Raw genomic sequence first — 17,237 nt, 5'->3', positions numbered from 1 at the left:
TTGCTCTGTTCATTGTCGGCGGTAGCAGAGAAGAGAAACGCTTTCTTCCCTTGCTCGCGGGCCGAAGCATATACCGCATTGCATCCAGGAGCAAAGTATTGTCTTTGCTGTTTACTCATCACTGTTGCATGGTCACATTGACACGTATTGATCCCGAACAAGTCCAAATAGGAAAAGCGAAAACGCTGCGACTTGCGAGCACATGAGCAAGCGACTAAAAGTGCTGCGCTAGCGGCTGGCAAGCGCTCTCGACCGATCACGTTGGCGACTTGCGCGCATTTCCACGGGGAGATGAAATACCAGCACGCCTACTTTCAAGGCGCGGCCGGCGGCTGTGACGATGCTGACACCTTCTCTTCTAGCCATAGAGAGAGAGAGTGAGAATATATTAGAAGGCAGAGATGTCGGCCTGATAGACTTTCCCACAATACTTACTAGAGGGAACTCTGGCGCTAGTGTCTACGGGAGCTGCAACGCACGGCTCTTCAGCGAGCAGTGGAATGATGGGTAGTACACACATTTGTCTAATATTAGTACTTCTGGCCTGCTTTTGGCTCCGTGTGTGTTCGTGTGGCTTTGAGCTGTTTTTTACAAAACAAGTATTAGCAAATGTTCAGCGGTTGTGCTTCACCATTTTATTTTTTTAGGCTTACTTTCCAAATAGGCTCACGAAGTTCAAAATGGGTCAATCTTTCTTTCATAACAAAACCGAAACACAGCAATAAACGCAGCCGCTAGTACGATTCGCCACCCGCAAGTACGAAGACTAGGCAAATGTGTGTACTACTAAGTTGTACCAACGCGGCAACGCCTCCTCTAGGAAGATGCCTGCCGCATGAGAAGAAAAACAGCTGCCACATCCTTTCCTTTCTTCATTCTGAAAATGTTCTCAATCGCTAGCGTCACTTGTGGCTGACGGTGCAACAACGGTACACTTTGCATGGCCTCAGAAACAGTGATGCACAGTTGCAGGTCTCGAAGAATTCTCGACTGAAGCGCCCCTATGGGCCGCAGATGAAAAACGCTTAGCTGGTACCGCCCGCTGCCGTGATAATGGATGAATGGATGGATGAATGGTTGGATATGGCTGTAGCCTTTAGATCGAGTGGTGGCTAGCGCCACCAAGCCGCAATACTTAATGAACCCAAAACTATATTTATTTTTTCTTAAAAAGTGAGTTTGAGGATTCGTACTTTGCAGTGAAGAGTTTAATTTTCACTCGTGCCTTGACTTTACCCACCAATCAGATAACCTCCTTCTAGTTAGGTCTACTTGCTTAAAGTCTATTTTGCCCTCCCGGTCCCTAAACCCCAGTGCTTTGAAACCTCTGCGCCATCATCCTGAACTATAGGGTGAAGCCCTTTACAGAACATTATCAAGTGTTCGGCAGTTTCTTCTTCCTCTCCACACGCACTGCATACTGTGTCTACCCCTTCGTATTTGGCCCGATATGTCTTGGTTCGCAGTACTCCCGTCCTTGCCTCAAACAGTAGGGAACTACCCCGAGTATTATCATAGATCCTTTCCTTGGCAATTTCCTGCTTAAAAGTTCGATAGATCTCTAGTGCGGACTTCTTAATCATGCCCATTTTCCACATGCCAGTCTCCGTTTCCTTCACTTTCTTCTTAACCGATAGTTCTTTTTGGTTTGGCCACCTACTGTTTTCTAAGTATTTACCAGTCAACTTCCTACTTCGCTTCCTCCATTTTGTATCGACATTTTTTATGTACAAGCAGCTGAAAACCTTCCTAGCCCAACGCTCCTCCCCCGTTTCTCTCAATCGCTTCTCAAGTTTTGTCTTGCAGCTAGCTTCCCTGCCCTCAAATGATGTCCATCCCATGTCACCTTGTACTCCCTGATTTGGTGTATTCCCGTGAGCTCCTAAAGCAAGCCTACCTATTTCACGTTGCTTAATTTCTAATCTTGCTTGAACTTCTGATCTCATGCACAAGACCGCATTGCCCAACGTCAGACCAGGAACCATGACCCCTTTTCATATTCCTCTCACAACATTATACTCATTGTAATTCCACAGTGCCCTGTTTTTCATTACCGCTGCATTCCTGTTACCTTTAGTCGTCACGTATATTTCGTGTTCCTTCAGGTACTCGGTCCCATTGCTTATCCATACGCCCAGATATTTGTATTTATCTGTTATCTCTAGCGTGACCTCCTGTATCCTAAGCTCACTACCTTCGTTGTCATTGAAAATCATGACTGCTGATTTTTCCTTACTCAATCTAAAATCTAACCTATCTCCCTCATTACTGCAGATGTCCATCAATCTCTGCAAATCTTCATTGTAGTTGGCCATTAGCACTATATCATCTGCGTACATTAATGCTGGTAGTGCCTGATCAATAAGTTTTCCTTGTTTGACTAAAGAGAGGTTGAAGTCCAACCCACTTCCCTCTAATAGTCTCAGTCGCGAAGAGGTCTCAGTCGCGAGCGCCACCGCGCGGCGCTTGCTCAAAACTGAAGGCAGGCCAACTGCGCTGGGAGCGCGAGCCATTCCCCAGGCACTGTTTAGAGTAGAGGTGTGCGCCGAGGTGATTTCGACCGGCGGCAGCGTGGGGGTCGTTCAGAGTTGGCGGCGGCAGCGTTGTCGGCGCACGCCAGTTAATTCATCGGCGGCGGCGCGCGGCCTATTTTCATCGGCGGCGGTGGCGCCGGCGGCGCGGAAACCGAAACTAAAATTTCAAAAGGTTCTTCTGCCAGAGGTTGCTGAATTAGTTGAATTTCAGGGATCTTCATCCAAATAGCCCTAATGACACTACAAAGTTGTGTCGACATCACTATGAATGCAAAGCGTTTTGATAAGTAGTTTTTATTTCGGTTTCATAATAAAAAACGCGTATTTCAATTTATGTCCATGTTCTACCACGAATGTGCAGCACTTTTCTTGTTTTTTTTTAAGATGCGGCAGTTTGTTTCTGTTGTTGGCTACGTCATACTTCATGAAACCTTCTTTCATTGAACATTGAGCAAGCACCAACGCACGTCACTCAGTTCGCTTTTTCCGAACTGGATCTCACTTTTACATTGTACGCTGCACGAAAAAAGAAGCACCTTTGCTACGAGTTTTTTTATTGCGATTGCAGGAAACCGCTCGTTTGAGTATCTGTCATGCCTTGAATGTTACTTTCCTTCAAAGAATCGAAATACCTACTTTTCACAATATGAGAATGTTTTATGTAGCGGTATAAGATGCGGAAGAAAACAAATCTGCGAATTTAGTCAACTAGTCCTCACCGTTGTGTTCAATGAATGAAGTGTAGACATCAGCGTGGTGCAAAAGGGGCACTTGACCCCTTCAAGCTGCACCAGCACTTGCTACCCACTCTAGCGACAGCAACACGACCCCCTCCCTCAGCCGTGATACCCCCCCGCCCCCCCAAGACAAAAACCTGTCAATGGCCATATGTGAAGACGAGAGCAAATGCAATATTGTCTCAGATGCACAGTCCATACTGGTCATGACCTGGACGCCCGTTGACCACGCCTGCAGAGAACGTTGACTCCCCGACCTCTTTGTGCTCGGTCAAGGGAGGGAGACACCCCTTGCAAGTGGGCCCCATCAAAATTTATCTGAAAAACGTCACAAATAAGAATGCTTGATAAGTATGTATAAAACATTCAACTTTTTAATGCTTTTTTGTAGCGTGTACACGTGCTCAATACCCATCAGGTGTGTGAGACAATTGAAATCGCAACTGCCACTCTCAACTGGTTCCGGAAAAGGCTCAATAGAAGAATGCAATTACGAGTGCTTGGAACCTACGTTCGTTTGTCAATTTGATTTCTAGGCATGAGTTTATTTCTTATATAAACAAAAATAAAACCTGCAAAATATTAAAACAATATGACTGCTATTGCAAGATGTGTGTCCCCCTTCGTGATTTTTCTAGACTTACGCGTCTGCAAGCCACATCTGGTGTCACAAACTTGCAAGTGCCCCCCCTCCTCCCCACGACATCTCCCAATACCCCCCTCCCCAATAAAAAGGCACCAATGTAGTCCTCCGTAGGCCTCCGTGATTGCCTACTGGCGCACGGCGGGCCATTTCGGTTGCTAGGACCAACAGTACCGATTTCGACATGCTTTATTGAATGTGCTGAAGGATCAAGAAAAGGCCGATTCTTGTAAATTTCTTTAGAGTTCAATGATAGCTTCTTTGTGAATACCGTAGATTATCGAACCTCACTTTGTGTATAATGCTCCAATGAAAAAAAAAATGGTTTCACCCTGGGTCACTGCAGAGTCAGAAGCCATCACATGGGCAGGCGTCATTAAGCCTCTATATAACATTGCTAAGGTTCAGCACATTTGTACAAATAATTCTCGTTAATTGAACGTTGAGTATAATCCTTGCTTGGGTTAGTATGTGTGAAACATAAATTTGAAATTTAAAAATTCTCATTGTGGGTTTCTGCAGCAAAGACACGTTGATTAAAACTGATGATTCCGGAGCTACGGCAGAGGTAACATTCGTTATGTTTTTTTTTGGTTACGGTAATGGTAATGCGTTACCTTTTTTATGTATATATAGAACGTGGAGCCGTGAAACGTTCCCCTTTTTTTATTAGAGTAACGAGTAACGTACTTAGTTACTTTTTACTGTAACGGATACAACCCTAAATATATAGACTTACAGGAGTAATGTTGGCCCACACCGTCAGTTGCGGTCTATAGGCTGGCTGTAAACATTACATAGATGTATTCCTTTCATCCAGCACGCGATAGTGAAGGTTCGCTCGACCATTGATGTTCTTAACCTTTGAGGACTACACAACAGCTTCTTAATAATATGCATATCAGCCAACCGAAGCGTGCACATTGTTTCACTAAAATTTACAGTCAACGTGAGTGCTGTCGTCACGCCGTATGTTTTAGGTAAAAACTTAGCCTACTCGAAATACCCAAAGACGTCGATCCACCTAGCAACGCGTGGCTACCCACTGACCATTCTGTATGAAAATAGCATCCACAGTGCAGCCTGTCGCATCTGCTGAAATTTTATCACAACATTATTACACTGCCATTTCGCTTGTATTTTTATGTCACTGTCTTGCGCAAAGACACCGCCATTGTGATTCAGTAGCTAAGGTACTCGGCTGCTGACCCGCAGGTCATGCGATCGAATCCCGCCTGTGGCCGCTGCATTTTCGATAGAGGCGAAAATGCTGTAGACCCTTGTGTTCAGATTTGGGTGCATTTTAAAGAACCCCATGTTGTCATAATTTCTGGAGTCCTCCACTTCGGCACCTCTCATAATCATATGGTGGTTTTGAAACGTTGAACACCTCATATAAATCAATTGCCTTGCGCAAAGCACGCTTGGCAGTCTACGAAAATTCTAGATTATTTTATAATCTTCTGATTAGCTTGAGACACCTACAATATGGACGATGTTCGATGCCACGGGTATATATGGCGACGTGCCTTCGCGCAGATCATATTACCGACGACCAATGCTCTGATCACCGCTATCTGCGTAAAGCGTGAATTTCTAGTAAATTGTACTTTTCTAGGCACATGTTCACGAAATAAAAACTGTCGTCTTGAGCAACCCAGGTACCATACTGTCACGAGGTCGTGATGTGGCCGAAGACAGGAGACTTCGTGTTGGGATTTATTTATTTATTTATTTATTTCGACATACTGCCAATCCCATCAGGGATTTGAGCAGGAAGGGCGTGAACATAAAAATTCGAATAGGTACACAATAAAGACATACATCGCGATAAAGTACAGAATGAAACTAACAGAATCGGATCATTTAACAATTTCAGATCAAAGAAGGCATAAAACATTAGTGTAAAGAAAAGTTGTCAGAAGAAAATAAATGCAGCGACTTGGTTGACACATTGGTTGACATATTGGCATATGCATCAAGAAACACAACAAGAAATTACAGCAATAAGAAACTACCCTACAATATGGCGAAGTATTTCAAGGAAGGGCAAATTTATACACACTGAAAAACAGAAACATGTTCAAGAATCAACAGAGCGATTTCTCTTCACCTGGATTCAGTACTAAGAATTGCTTAAAGAAAAAATATGATGACATGATACTTCGCTCGTACAATGTTCACACGAACACACATATTAAAATCAACCAGGTGATTCCGTTTGCATAATACAAAGTTCATTTTCGACAAGGGTTAGAAATTTTGCTAATTCGGTAGTGCTGGAGATACTCGGATCCAGTTTATTCCATTCATTAGTGGCTAACGGAAAGAATGAGTACTTAAAGCAGTTTGTGTTGAAGGAGTATTCGTTAAGTCTCATTGGGTGTTTTTGGCGTGTTGTTCTAGTTTGATCAAACGTAAGATAGGCGGATACATCAATGTTTAAATGACCATGTATTAATTCATGTATGAATTTTGCACGTGCTAACCTTGTTCTATTCATTAGAGTAAGTAATCCAGCTTTTTTCATTAGTTTAGTCGGAGAATCTGTATGTCTGTACTTGTTGTAAATGAACTTCATAGCTTTCCTTTGTATTCCTTCCAGTTTCGTGATTTGCTGTTTTGTGAATGGTGACCAAATAGTATTACCGTATTCAAGTAATGGTCGCACAAGGGAAGTGTATGCAAGCAGTTTTAGAGAAGGCGAGGCCTGGCGAAGCCGGTATCTGAGTGTAAACAAGCGGCGTAGTGCAGCTGAAGTAACGTAACTTATGTGTGCATCCCATCTTAGATCTTCAGTTATAATAATTCCAAGATATTTATGCTGACTTACTCTAGTTATGGGAATGTCATTAATGGTGTAAAGGAAATTTGACCTAGTTTTTTTTTCGACTTACTGATAAAATTGTACACTTGTTTGCATTAAGTGACATCTGCCATTTACGGCACCAGCAGGAAACATCTTGTAAAGCACTATTTAAAGCTACATGGTCCTCCGTTGAGTTTATTTCTCGATATAGCACGCAGTCATCCGCGAATAATTTGATTTTTTCCTTAATATTTGTAGGCAAATCATTAATAGAGAGAAGAAACGAAATTGGCGCCAGCACACAGCCCTGCTGAACTCCAGATGTGACGGAGGTGGTAGCAGAGGTTTCATCGTTAAATTCCACATACTGTGTACGATCAGTAAGATAATTTTTGATCCAGTTAAGAACAGTAGAATTTCCTAAGGTGGCCTCAAGTTTTTGAAGTAGTTTCTTGTGTGATACCTTGTCGAATGCTTTGGCAAAGTCGAGGAAGATTAGATCAGTTTGTTTTTGGTTGTCAATACTCTGGGATACCTCATGTGTTAATTCCACTAATTGAGTTATGGTTGAAAAACCTCGGCGAAAGCCATGCTGATAGGGAGATAATATACGTTTTTCTTCTAAGAAAACAGTTATTTGTTTAAGAATTATGTGCTCCAAGATTTTACAGATTGTACATGTCAGGGATATAGGTCTAAAGTTAGATATATCATTTCCGCATCCTCCTTTATGCACAGGAACAACTTTGGCCTTTTTCCACTCCACAGGTAAAGAGCACGTTGATAGTGATTTGTTAAACATGACGCACAGATATTTAGCTAGCACCTCTGCATATCTTACAAGAAAGATGTTAGGAATGTTGTCAGGCCCTGCTCCTTTTTTTTGTGTCCAAGTTTAACAAGAGATTTATGACACCGGCCTCATTGACAATAATCGATTCCAGGGTACCTTCCGCACTAGTGTCGATGTCTGGAATGTTTCCGTCATCGACAGTGAATACAGACTTGAAATAGTTGTTCATTTTGTCTGCAGTGATTGGGTTATCTTTTTCTGGGGGTGTGTTGCTTTTGTTGTTTTTTGCAGGCTTTAGGTAGCTCCAAAACTTGCTGGGTGAATTTTTTAGAAAGTTTGGCAACGTTTTAGTGAAATAGTTGCTCTTCGCTGTTTTGATTTTTGTTTTTAGGTCACTCACAGCAGCAGTCAAATTATTTACTGTTACTGCTCCGGGTTTTCGTTTCATTCTCTTTCGTATTCGCTTTACTTTGCGTTTCGCATTTATTACCTCACGTGTTATCCACGGGTTGTGTTTCTTAATTTTTTTCACTCTAAGAGGTACAAAGGTATTAATACAGTGGTGCATAATTTCTTTTAACTGAGACCATAATATTTCAATGGTCGTGGAACTATCATTCGACAATTCTTCGAAGGACGGAAACTTTATAATTAGATAATTTAGTATGCTGGTGTCGTCGGCATATTTAAAATCCGGGTAAGTAATTTTTATGTTCGTTGGTTCTATTTTATCACGAAAGGGGACAGTGCACAAAGTGAGCTTGTGATCAGATATGCCATCCATAACTTCAATCTTTGTTTCATCGGCTGGGAAGTGGTTACTCAAGAATATAAGGTCAAGAATATTTGAAGTTTCTCCCTGGACACGTGTTGGTTGGTTGACTACTTGGTGAAGATTAAATCGCAGCATTGTGTCGATAAGGACATCTGAGCATGCGGAATGAAATTTCATGGATTGCCAGTCGATATTAGGAAGGTTAAAATCACCCAACAAGATGAATCTTGCGCTTTGTACGTTTTGTTCAATGTAGTTGTAGAGCGATTGCATGCTATCTTCACCAGAAGTAGGACTGCGATAGCAGCAGCCCACAATTGTTGTGCGAAAGCCAAATTTTAGTTTCAAAAAGACAGCTTCTACACCTTCAACCTCTGGCAGCACAGTGTATTGTATTTCGCGTTTTATCATTAACGCTACTCCACCGCCTCGCGTCGGTCTGTCCTTCCGTATTATATTGTAATTTGGGGGCGTTACTTCACTATCTGAAATGTCATTATTTAACCAGGTTTCGGTTAAAGCAACAAAGTCTGGCTCAAGGTCGAGAAGTAGGCATTCAAGAGATTCTAATTTGTTTAAGACACTTCGGCAATTCACATTTAAAAACCTCAACTGGGGCGGTTTCGTGTGCGAGACGCCGGCCCGTTGCTTGGCAGGTTTTTTTTTTTTTTCCAGTTGAGGGATTTTTCGCCTCGCCAATCATCACTTTATCGTTTACGGTGTCATCCCAGCGATAAAGAATACGGTCTATACTAATTTTGTCGTAGACAAGATGTACCCTTTGCCCGGATTTCTTGTTTGGTTTCGCCGAGTCGCACAATTTTTTTCCTTATATTACGCACACACTGGGAAAAGCCTTCACTAATTGATATGTCGGTATCCTTTAGTTTATGACAGTTTTTCAAAATCTTTGTTTTGTCTCGATCATCAAGGAGTTTGAAAATTATTGGTCTAGTTTTGTTCGCGCTTGGTTTACCGAGCCGATGTATCCTTTCGATTGAAACAGGTTCAATTTTCAGAACACCTTTCACAACTGTATTGTTTATTACTTGCTCTAGTGATTCCTCGTCTTCTTTTTCATCCTCAGGGATGCCATACACTATCAAGTTACTTCTTCTTGACCGGTTTTCTAATTCATCCAGCTTTAATTCTAGGCCTGATGCTACTTTTTCTAAGGCGGAAACTTTTGTGGTGCAGTCCAGTATTTTTTCATCTAAGGCAGCCAGTTTTTCTAATTTGGACTCAATAGCGGTTAGTCGTTCTTCTTTAATTTCTTTAATATCACCAGCAATTTGCGTTAGTTGTTGAGAAATTTGTTTTAAGTCGGGCCCGGGGTTTGTCTCGACGTCACCTGCTAGTAATAACAGGTCCCTCAAATAGCAGGACAAGTTACACAAGGGATCACAAAGCACCCTTGGGCACGGCAGCACAATCAAGAAGAGGCAGTCAGAACGCGTGCATTCGCCGTAGCGTTTTCTCACATGTACGACATACAAGAAGGGATTAGCGCTCTGCGTGCTTCGGGTGCTGCCGTGCCCATTAATCACCGTCGCTTGGGGGGCCGTATTTATATCCAGGGTTCTCGACGTTGAGTGAGGCACCGAGGGGGCGCTGAAGATGGCGTCGGCGCAGTACGTCGCTGAACCCAACGGGTCCAACTTGTAGGGCCGGCCATCCATACCAACCGGCGCGTGTTGCACGTGGCGGGCTTTATCACGGCCTGGATTTGCTGTCCACGCTGTCGTCGGTTTGCCCGCTTCTTCATGCCCCGCCGGTATCAGCAGCAGGAAAGTGCCGATCTGTACGACATACAAGAAGGGATTAGCGCTCTGCATGCTTCGGGTGCCGCCATGCCCATTAATCACCGTCGCTTGGGGGGCCGTATTTATATCCAGGGTTGTCGACGTTGAGTGAGGCACCGAGGGGGCGCTGAAGATGGCGTCGGTGCTGTACGTCGCTGAACCCAACGGGTCCAACTTGTAGGGCCGGCCATCCATACCAACCGGCACGTGTTGCACGTGGCGGGCTTTATCACGGCCTGGATTTGCTGTCCAGGCTGTCGTCGGTTTGCCCGCTTCTTCATGCCCCGCCGGTATCAGCAGCAGGAAAGTGCCGATCTGTACTACATACAAGAAGGGATTAGCGTTCTGCATGCTTCGGGTGCCGCCGTGCCCATAACTGTTTATTTGGGCGAACCTGTGCCCGGTAAAAGGAAAGTCCAATTACAGCAGCAGTATCGCACAGATAGCAGTCTCGGACTGATAGCGGCGAACAGAGCGTCGGCCTTCGATCAACAACTACTGACAAGTGGCGAAGCGCGTCGGCATTTATACTCTTGCCATCGAATGTTCTAGCGTTATCGCTGGTGGTGGCGCAGGTTCCAGAACAATCTGTACCGTTCGCACAGTGGGCGTGATCTTATCGAAATGATCTACTACAGTCAGGAACCTTCTGGAAAACTGCAGGCGCGGTTTGCGCTGAGAATCATGTGGTGTTTTGGGACGATAACGAAAATTTGGGAAATGGAACGTGCCATTGTCCCCCTCTGAAAAAAGGCATCGTCCCGATGCTTTAACTAAAGATGATGATGATGTATGGTGTTTTTGGCGCAAGGGCCATTTGTTCGCCAAAGAGCGCCATTTCATCTTACTAAAAATATGAACAATAATTGTGATAAGCGGCTGTATAAGGGCCATAAAATTCCTCGCGATAAGGCGGGTAAAAACATACAAGTAATAAAATGATGACCATGCCGTGAAAGATGTGTGTGGTGTGAATGATGACAAAAGTTGGTGATAATAAGACGATGGTGGATATGTATGGCATTAGCACAAGTACCTCACACGTTAGTACCCTTGCGTGCAAGGGCCGTGAGGCAAGTGCTTTCCTGTGTAGCCACCGCAGCAAAAACCTCTCTAGAGAGGTCGTGCTACGGTATGCCCGGGTATATGATATGAAAATTATGAATTTCCTTTAAAAATGCTAATAATGATTTGTGACTAAAAAGCGGTTCCCTACCGACGAACATTGAAGGGTGTAAAGGTATATGTTGTCGGTAGGATAGTGGGAAGTGTTGTCTTCTTAGAGTGTCTAAATGTTTACATTGAATTAAAACGTGAAGAACTGTTAATGTCTCACCACATTTATCACACAATGGTGGATCACCACCGGACAAAAGATGTGTGTGTGTCGTGTATATGTGTCCTATCCTGAGTCTTGTTAGTGTTACCTCTGTTAGACGTGATTTTGATACTGGTGGCCAATGGCCAAGGTGTGGCTTGATAACGTGTAGTTTGTTTTGTGTATGTGTATCCCACTTGCTCTGCCAGTAGTCCCGGAGGTTTCGCTTGAGAGACGGCTTAAGATCAAGGGCCGGGATTGATATGGATGTAATGGCGGTGCTCTCATGGACGGAAGCAGCGAGCTGATCCGCCCTCACGTTGCCTTGAATCTCACGGTGCCCTGGCACCCAGCACACTACAACATGTTGTTTGAGTGTGTAGAGTGTGCATAAAATGGAGTAAAGTGAGACAAGGACTGGGTTTTTGTGTTTTTTAAGAGTGTGCAGAGCCGTTACTACACTGAGGGAGTCTGTATAAATTACTGCTTTTTGTATTTGTAATTGTTTTATGTGTTTAGCTGCCACAAGTATCGCGTAAGCTTCCGCTGTGAAGATACTTGTGCGTGGATGTAGAGGGCCAGCATCCGAAAAGGATGGGCCGACAGCAGCGTAGGACACAGAGGAGTTAGTCTTGGAGGCATCTGTGAAGAACTCAGGACGTGTGTATTTGTGTTGAAGTTCCAAAAAGTATGTTCGGATATGGGCAATAGGTGCATGTTTTGTAACTTCTAGGAAAGACACATCGCAGTCTATAGTCTGCCACTGCCACTGTGGCGGGTATGCTACAGGAGCCATTAAACTGTGTTCAAGTGACACTGCAGTTTCTTGAGCTAGACACTTCAGGCGAACTGAGAAGGGCTGCCTCATCGAAGGCCTGTTTTGAAACAGAGTTGAGCTCGACAAATCATTAATTGTAGAGTATGAGGGGTGCTCCTTGTCTTCTTTCACCTTAAGGAAGTAAACAAAGGACATGTAGGTTCTTTTCAGATGAAGCGACCACTCATTTGACTCAACGTAAAGGCTTTCTACGGGGCTGGTGCGAAAAGCACCCGTAGAAAGGCGGATGCCCAAATGGTGCACGGGGTCCAGCATCTTCAAGGCACTTTGAGTAGCAGACTGATAGACAACGACCCCATAATCTAAGCGGGTGCGAATGAGGCTTCTATAGAGGTTCATGAGGCATTGCCTATCACTACCCCAAGTAGTACGTGACAACACTTTTAAAACATTCATGGCTTTTAAACATTTTGTTTTTAGATACTTGATGTACGGCACGAAGGACAACTTGTTGTCCAAGATTAGGCCTAAGAATTTATGCTCGGCTTTGACGGACAGACGTTGCCCGTTCAGTCGAATGTCAGGTTCCGAGTGCATGCCTCTCTTTCGAGAGAACAAAACACACGTGCTTTTTTGTGGGTTCAGTCGGAATCCGTTTTCCTCTGCCCATTTGGAGAGCTTGTTTAAACCTAACTGAACCTGCCGCTCACACAATGGCAGATTGCAAGACCTAAAGCCAAGCTGGGCGTCATCGACATATGTGCAATAAAACATATTGCGAGGGATGGACAAGCGCAAGGAATTCATTTTTATGAGAAAAAGTGTGCAGCTAAGTACACCACCTTGTGGCACGCCTGTTTCCTGAACAAATGTTTGGGAAAGAACCGTGCCCACTCGGACACGGAATGTCCGGTTTGACAGGTAACTTTTGATTATGTGAAACATTCTTCCGCGCACGCCAAGGTGGAAAAGGTCTCTTAGAATGCCGAAACGCCATGTTGTATCATAAGCCTTTTCGATATCGAGGAACACAGAGAGAAAATATTGTTTATGGACGAAGGCGTCTCTGATCTGTGCCTCGATACGAACAAGGTGGTCTGTGGTGGATCTACCTTCTCGAAACACGCACTGAAATGGGTCGAGCAAACTATTTGTTTCAAGGAAATGTACAAGTCGGCAGTTTATCATTTTTTCGAAGACTTTGCACAAGCAGCTTGTAAGTGCTATAGGCCTATAACTCGAGGGTAAAGAAGGGTCTTTGCCCTTTTTCAAAATGGGAATAATAATAGCCTCTTTCCAGGAGGTAGGGATAGTGCCAGAAAACCAGATAGCATTGTACAAACAAAGTAAGGTTTTTCGTGTTTCGATTGGTAGGTTTTTTAACATTTCATACACCACACGGTCAGAACCTGGGGCAGAAGTACTGCAGGAGTTTAGAGACATTTGCAGCTCAGCTAGACTGAAAGCTTGGTTATATGCCTCGGATCTAGTGCATTTATGTTCAAGTTTCTGCTTTTCTATTCTTGTTCTGTATTTTTGGAAAGTGTCAGTATAGTGGGATGAGCTGGACACCTGTAAGAAGTGTGCACCGAGGACGTTTGCCTGATCTTCCAAGGTATCACCCCGAGTGTCCACAAGTGGAAGTGTGTGTACTTGTTTTCCTGCTATCCTACCGACCATGTTCCAGACTTTAGCCTCCTGTGTGTATGAATTGATCCCTGACAAAACTTCTGCCAGCTTTCTCTTCTGGCCTGCCGACGCGTTCTCCTGCCTTGAGACTTTATTTTTTTGAAGGTTTCAAGATTTTCGGCTGTCGGTGAGTTCCGAAGCAGCCTCCAAGCTCTGTTTTGCTGTTTGCGCGCGTTTCGGCATTCAGAGTTCCACCGTGGCACACGCCGTTTTCCTGGGTGCCCATTTGTTTGTGGGATGTATTTTGTTGCAGCATCAATCAAAAAAGCTGTGAAGTAGTCGACAGCAACATCAATGCTTAAAGTACATATGTCACTCCAATCTATACGAGCGAGGGTAAGAAACCGTTCCCAGTCGGCTCTGTTTATGAGCCATTTGGGAACACGGGGTGTACACTCAGTTGCTGTAGTTGTGCTCAAAACTACGGGAAAGTGGTCACTTCCGTACAGATTACTGACGGCTTTCCACTGGAGTAGAGGCACAAGAGATGGAGACACTATGCTTAGGTCTATGGAGGAGTAGGTGTTATGTGCGAGATTATAATAGGTTGGTTCTTTTCTATTTAGGAGACATGCGTTCGACGAGAGAAGGAATTGTTCAATCAGTCGACCTCGCGCGTCGCAACGAGAGTCTCCCCATAGCCTGCTATGCGCATTGAAGTCTCCAAGGAGAACATAAGGCTCCGGAAGTTCATCAATTAAAGAGTGTAAATCACGTTTTTGCAGCTGATAGCTAGGAGGGATGTAAATAGTGCAGATTGTGATTAGTTTATCAAAAAGAACCGCTCGAACAGCCACTGCCTCAAGGGATGTTTGGAGTTGTAAGTGTGTGCATGCAATTCCTTGATTCACTATGATGGCAACACCTCCGGATGATGTCATGGCATCATCACGGTCCTTTCGAAAAATGACGTATTTGCGAAGAAAATTTGTGTGTTTTGAATTAAGGTGTGTTTCTTGTACACACAGCACTTTTGGTGAGTGTTCGTGTAGGAGTTCTTGGATGTCGTCAAGGTTTCTGAGAAGGCCCCTGACGTTCCATAGTATAATTTGAGTGTTCATGGTGAATGTAAAATAATGCTGTGTGTACGAAAAGCGAGTGGCTGTTTAGACGGGGAGTTTGAGTTCACTTAACAGGGCTGTCACCAGGCCCTGTTATTTGCTTTTTTGTTTTCTTGGCGCGCTCCAAGGAGCCACGCCGCTCTTTCGGCACCAAGGGTGCCGACGTATCCATTGCCTCCTCGGAGGCACTGGATGCCCGCACGTGCGGGCTGTTAGTTTGGATTTTGGGCCTCGCCTGGTGAGGGGAGGCCTTGAGACCCGAAGACTCTGGAGTGTCCGGTCTCTGTTTGGGAGTAGGCGGTGTAGCCTGGGCTACAGCCGCCTTGGGGGCAGGTGCCACAGCCGACGGCTCGCTCTGCGCAGGCCGAAGGGGTGGCGAGGGCTGGTGCGGCGTTGCCCCCTGACGCGCCGCATCAGCATATGTTGCGCCGTAAAATGGCGACACTCTTCGTCTTGCTTCTTTGAATGCGATGTTTTCTTTGACTTTAAGAGTGATTATTTCTTTTTCTTTCTTCCAGTTAGGACATGAACGCGAATACGCGGCGTGTTCCCCGTCACAATTCACGCAGTGAGGCGTAGTAACACAGTTATCAGATGGGTGGCCGTGGCTACCACATCTTGCACAAGTTTCCTGACCCCGGCAGTTCTGCGAGCCATGACCAAATCGTTGACATTTACAGCACCGTCTTGGATTGGGAATGTAGGGACGGACAGAGAGTTTGATGTATCCTGTGTCTATAGATGAAGGCAGTGTGCTAGATGCAAAAGTGAGTATTATATGTTTGGTAGGTATTTCTTTGTTGTCGCGTCTGATGACGATTCGTTTCACATCCGTGACATTTTGCTCTTTCCATCCTTCAAGCAGTTCCTGTTCAGACATTTCAAAAAGGTCTGCTTCTGAAACAACTCCGCGTGAGGTGTTCATTGATCTATGAGGTGAAACAGATACTGGAATATTACCAAATGCTTTGAGACCGCCAAGTTTTTCATAGTGGTGTTTTTCTGGCAGCTCAAGGAGAAGGTCTCCGCTAGCCATCTTTGTAACCTTGTATCCTGAGCCAAAGAGCTCAGTCAGAGATTTAGCAACGAGAAATGGAGATATGGCTCTGGCTTGTTTTGTTGGCTTTTCGCTGTGCACTACATGAAATTTCGAAAAACATTGTCTGGGTTGGTTGAAAATTAATATTTCATCGGTGCGTCCCCTCTTAAGCGGAAGACGATCTAGGAGATGGGGAAATGCAGGTGTTCTCATAGTAGTGTACTTTTTTTCTGCAGCAATGGCGACCACCCACCATGGAGTCCAACCAGGGAACGCTGAAGCACTTAATAGCATAAGGCTGCAGACGCCAGCCGTACATTGCCACTATAACCAAATATAACTACTCAAGGTTGAGTAATTACACAAGGTTAACCCTTGCCGCCAGGAAAAACCGGAAGTAAATGGAAGAGAGAAGACGACAGGACCGATTTAAAGATGAGAAAAGACGAAGATGTAGGCAGAGAGAGATAGGAAAAGGCGACTGCCGATTTCCCCTGGGTGGGTCAGCCCAGGGGTGCCGTCTACGTGAAGCCGGGGCCAAAGGGGTGTGTTGCCTCTGCCGGGGGGCCTTAAAGGTCCAATCACCCAGCATCGGCTCAACCCCCAGGATCCCCTTTTCCCCGGACACGGCAAAGCCACGCACGGCTAGGCGTGGGAGGGAGTAGAAACTCCCCCGTTAGCTCGGGACCGTGGTGTCGCTACACACCAAACGCCTACTTGAGCAGGCGCCCCTGCGGGGCTTTAACTAAAGATGAAGGCACAATAATAATGCAAGAAAGTACAATGAATAAATTACGATGAAACAGTAATACAAAAAAAACACTGTTTCAGTTTGTTAACGCGCATGAAACGGCTTGAGGCGCGCGACATGCACGATTTCAGGTCGCGATCGGCGTCGTTGAGAGTTCGTGATGCCGTCGGAGACAACCTCGTAATCAAGTGGGCCGAGACGTCGAACCACCCTGTACGGTCCGAAGTACTGTCGCAGAAGCTTTTCACTTAGTCCACGTCGGCGTATCGGTGTCCACACCCAAACACGTTCACCGGGCTGGTATTCCACGAAGCGTCGTCGAAGGTTGTAACGGTGGCTGTCTATCGTCTGTTGATTCTTGATACGGAGATGCGCAAGTTGTCGGGCTTCTTCGGCACGTTGAAGGTACTCGCTCACATCGAGGCTTTCTTCGTCGGTGACGTTAGGTAACATGGCATCGAGCGTCGTTGCCGGGCTCCTTCCGTAGACCAATTTGTATGGAGATATC

General features: G+C 45.0%; 1 protein-coding gene across 1 annotated transcript in view; it reads right to left on the bottom strand.

The window, feature by feature from the left end:
* LOC142784536 (uncharacterized) overlaps positions 1-10,555 on the bottom strand; it is a 36,122-nt gene extending 25,567 nt beyond the window's left edge. The window contains exons 1-2 of the mRNA XM_075882971.1: positions 10,157-10,555; positions 9,839-10,090 (exon numbers count right to left, since the gene is read on the bottom strand). Coding sequence (XP_075739086.1) covers positions 9,839-10,090; positions 10,157-10,444 — 540 coding nt within the window. The 5' untranslated portion in view covers positions 10,445-10,555. The remainder of the gene's footprint in view (positions 1-9,838; positions 10,091-10,156) is intronic.
* Between the last annotated feature and the right edge of the window lie 6,682 nt (positions 10,556-17,237).

This window comes from Rhipicephalus microplus, chromosome 2, assembly GCF_043290135.1.
Source record: "Rhipicephalus microplus isolate Deutch F79 chromosome 2, USDA_Rmic, whole genome shotgun sequence".
In the NCBI taxonomy this organism is placed as follows: Eukaryota; Metazoa; Arthropoda; class Arachnida; order Ixodida; family Ixodidae; genus Rhipicephalus; species Rhipicephalus microplus.
The sequence above is the reverse complement of the archived record's forward strand: the minus strand, read 5'-3'. Positions and strand labels throughout refer to the sequence as shown.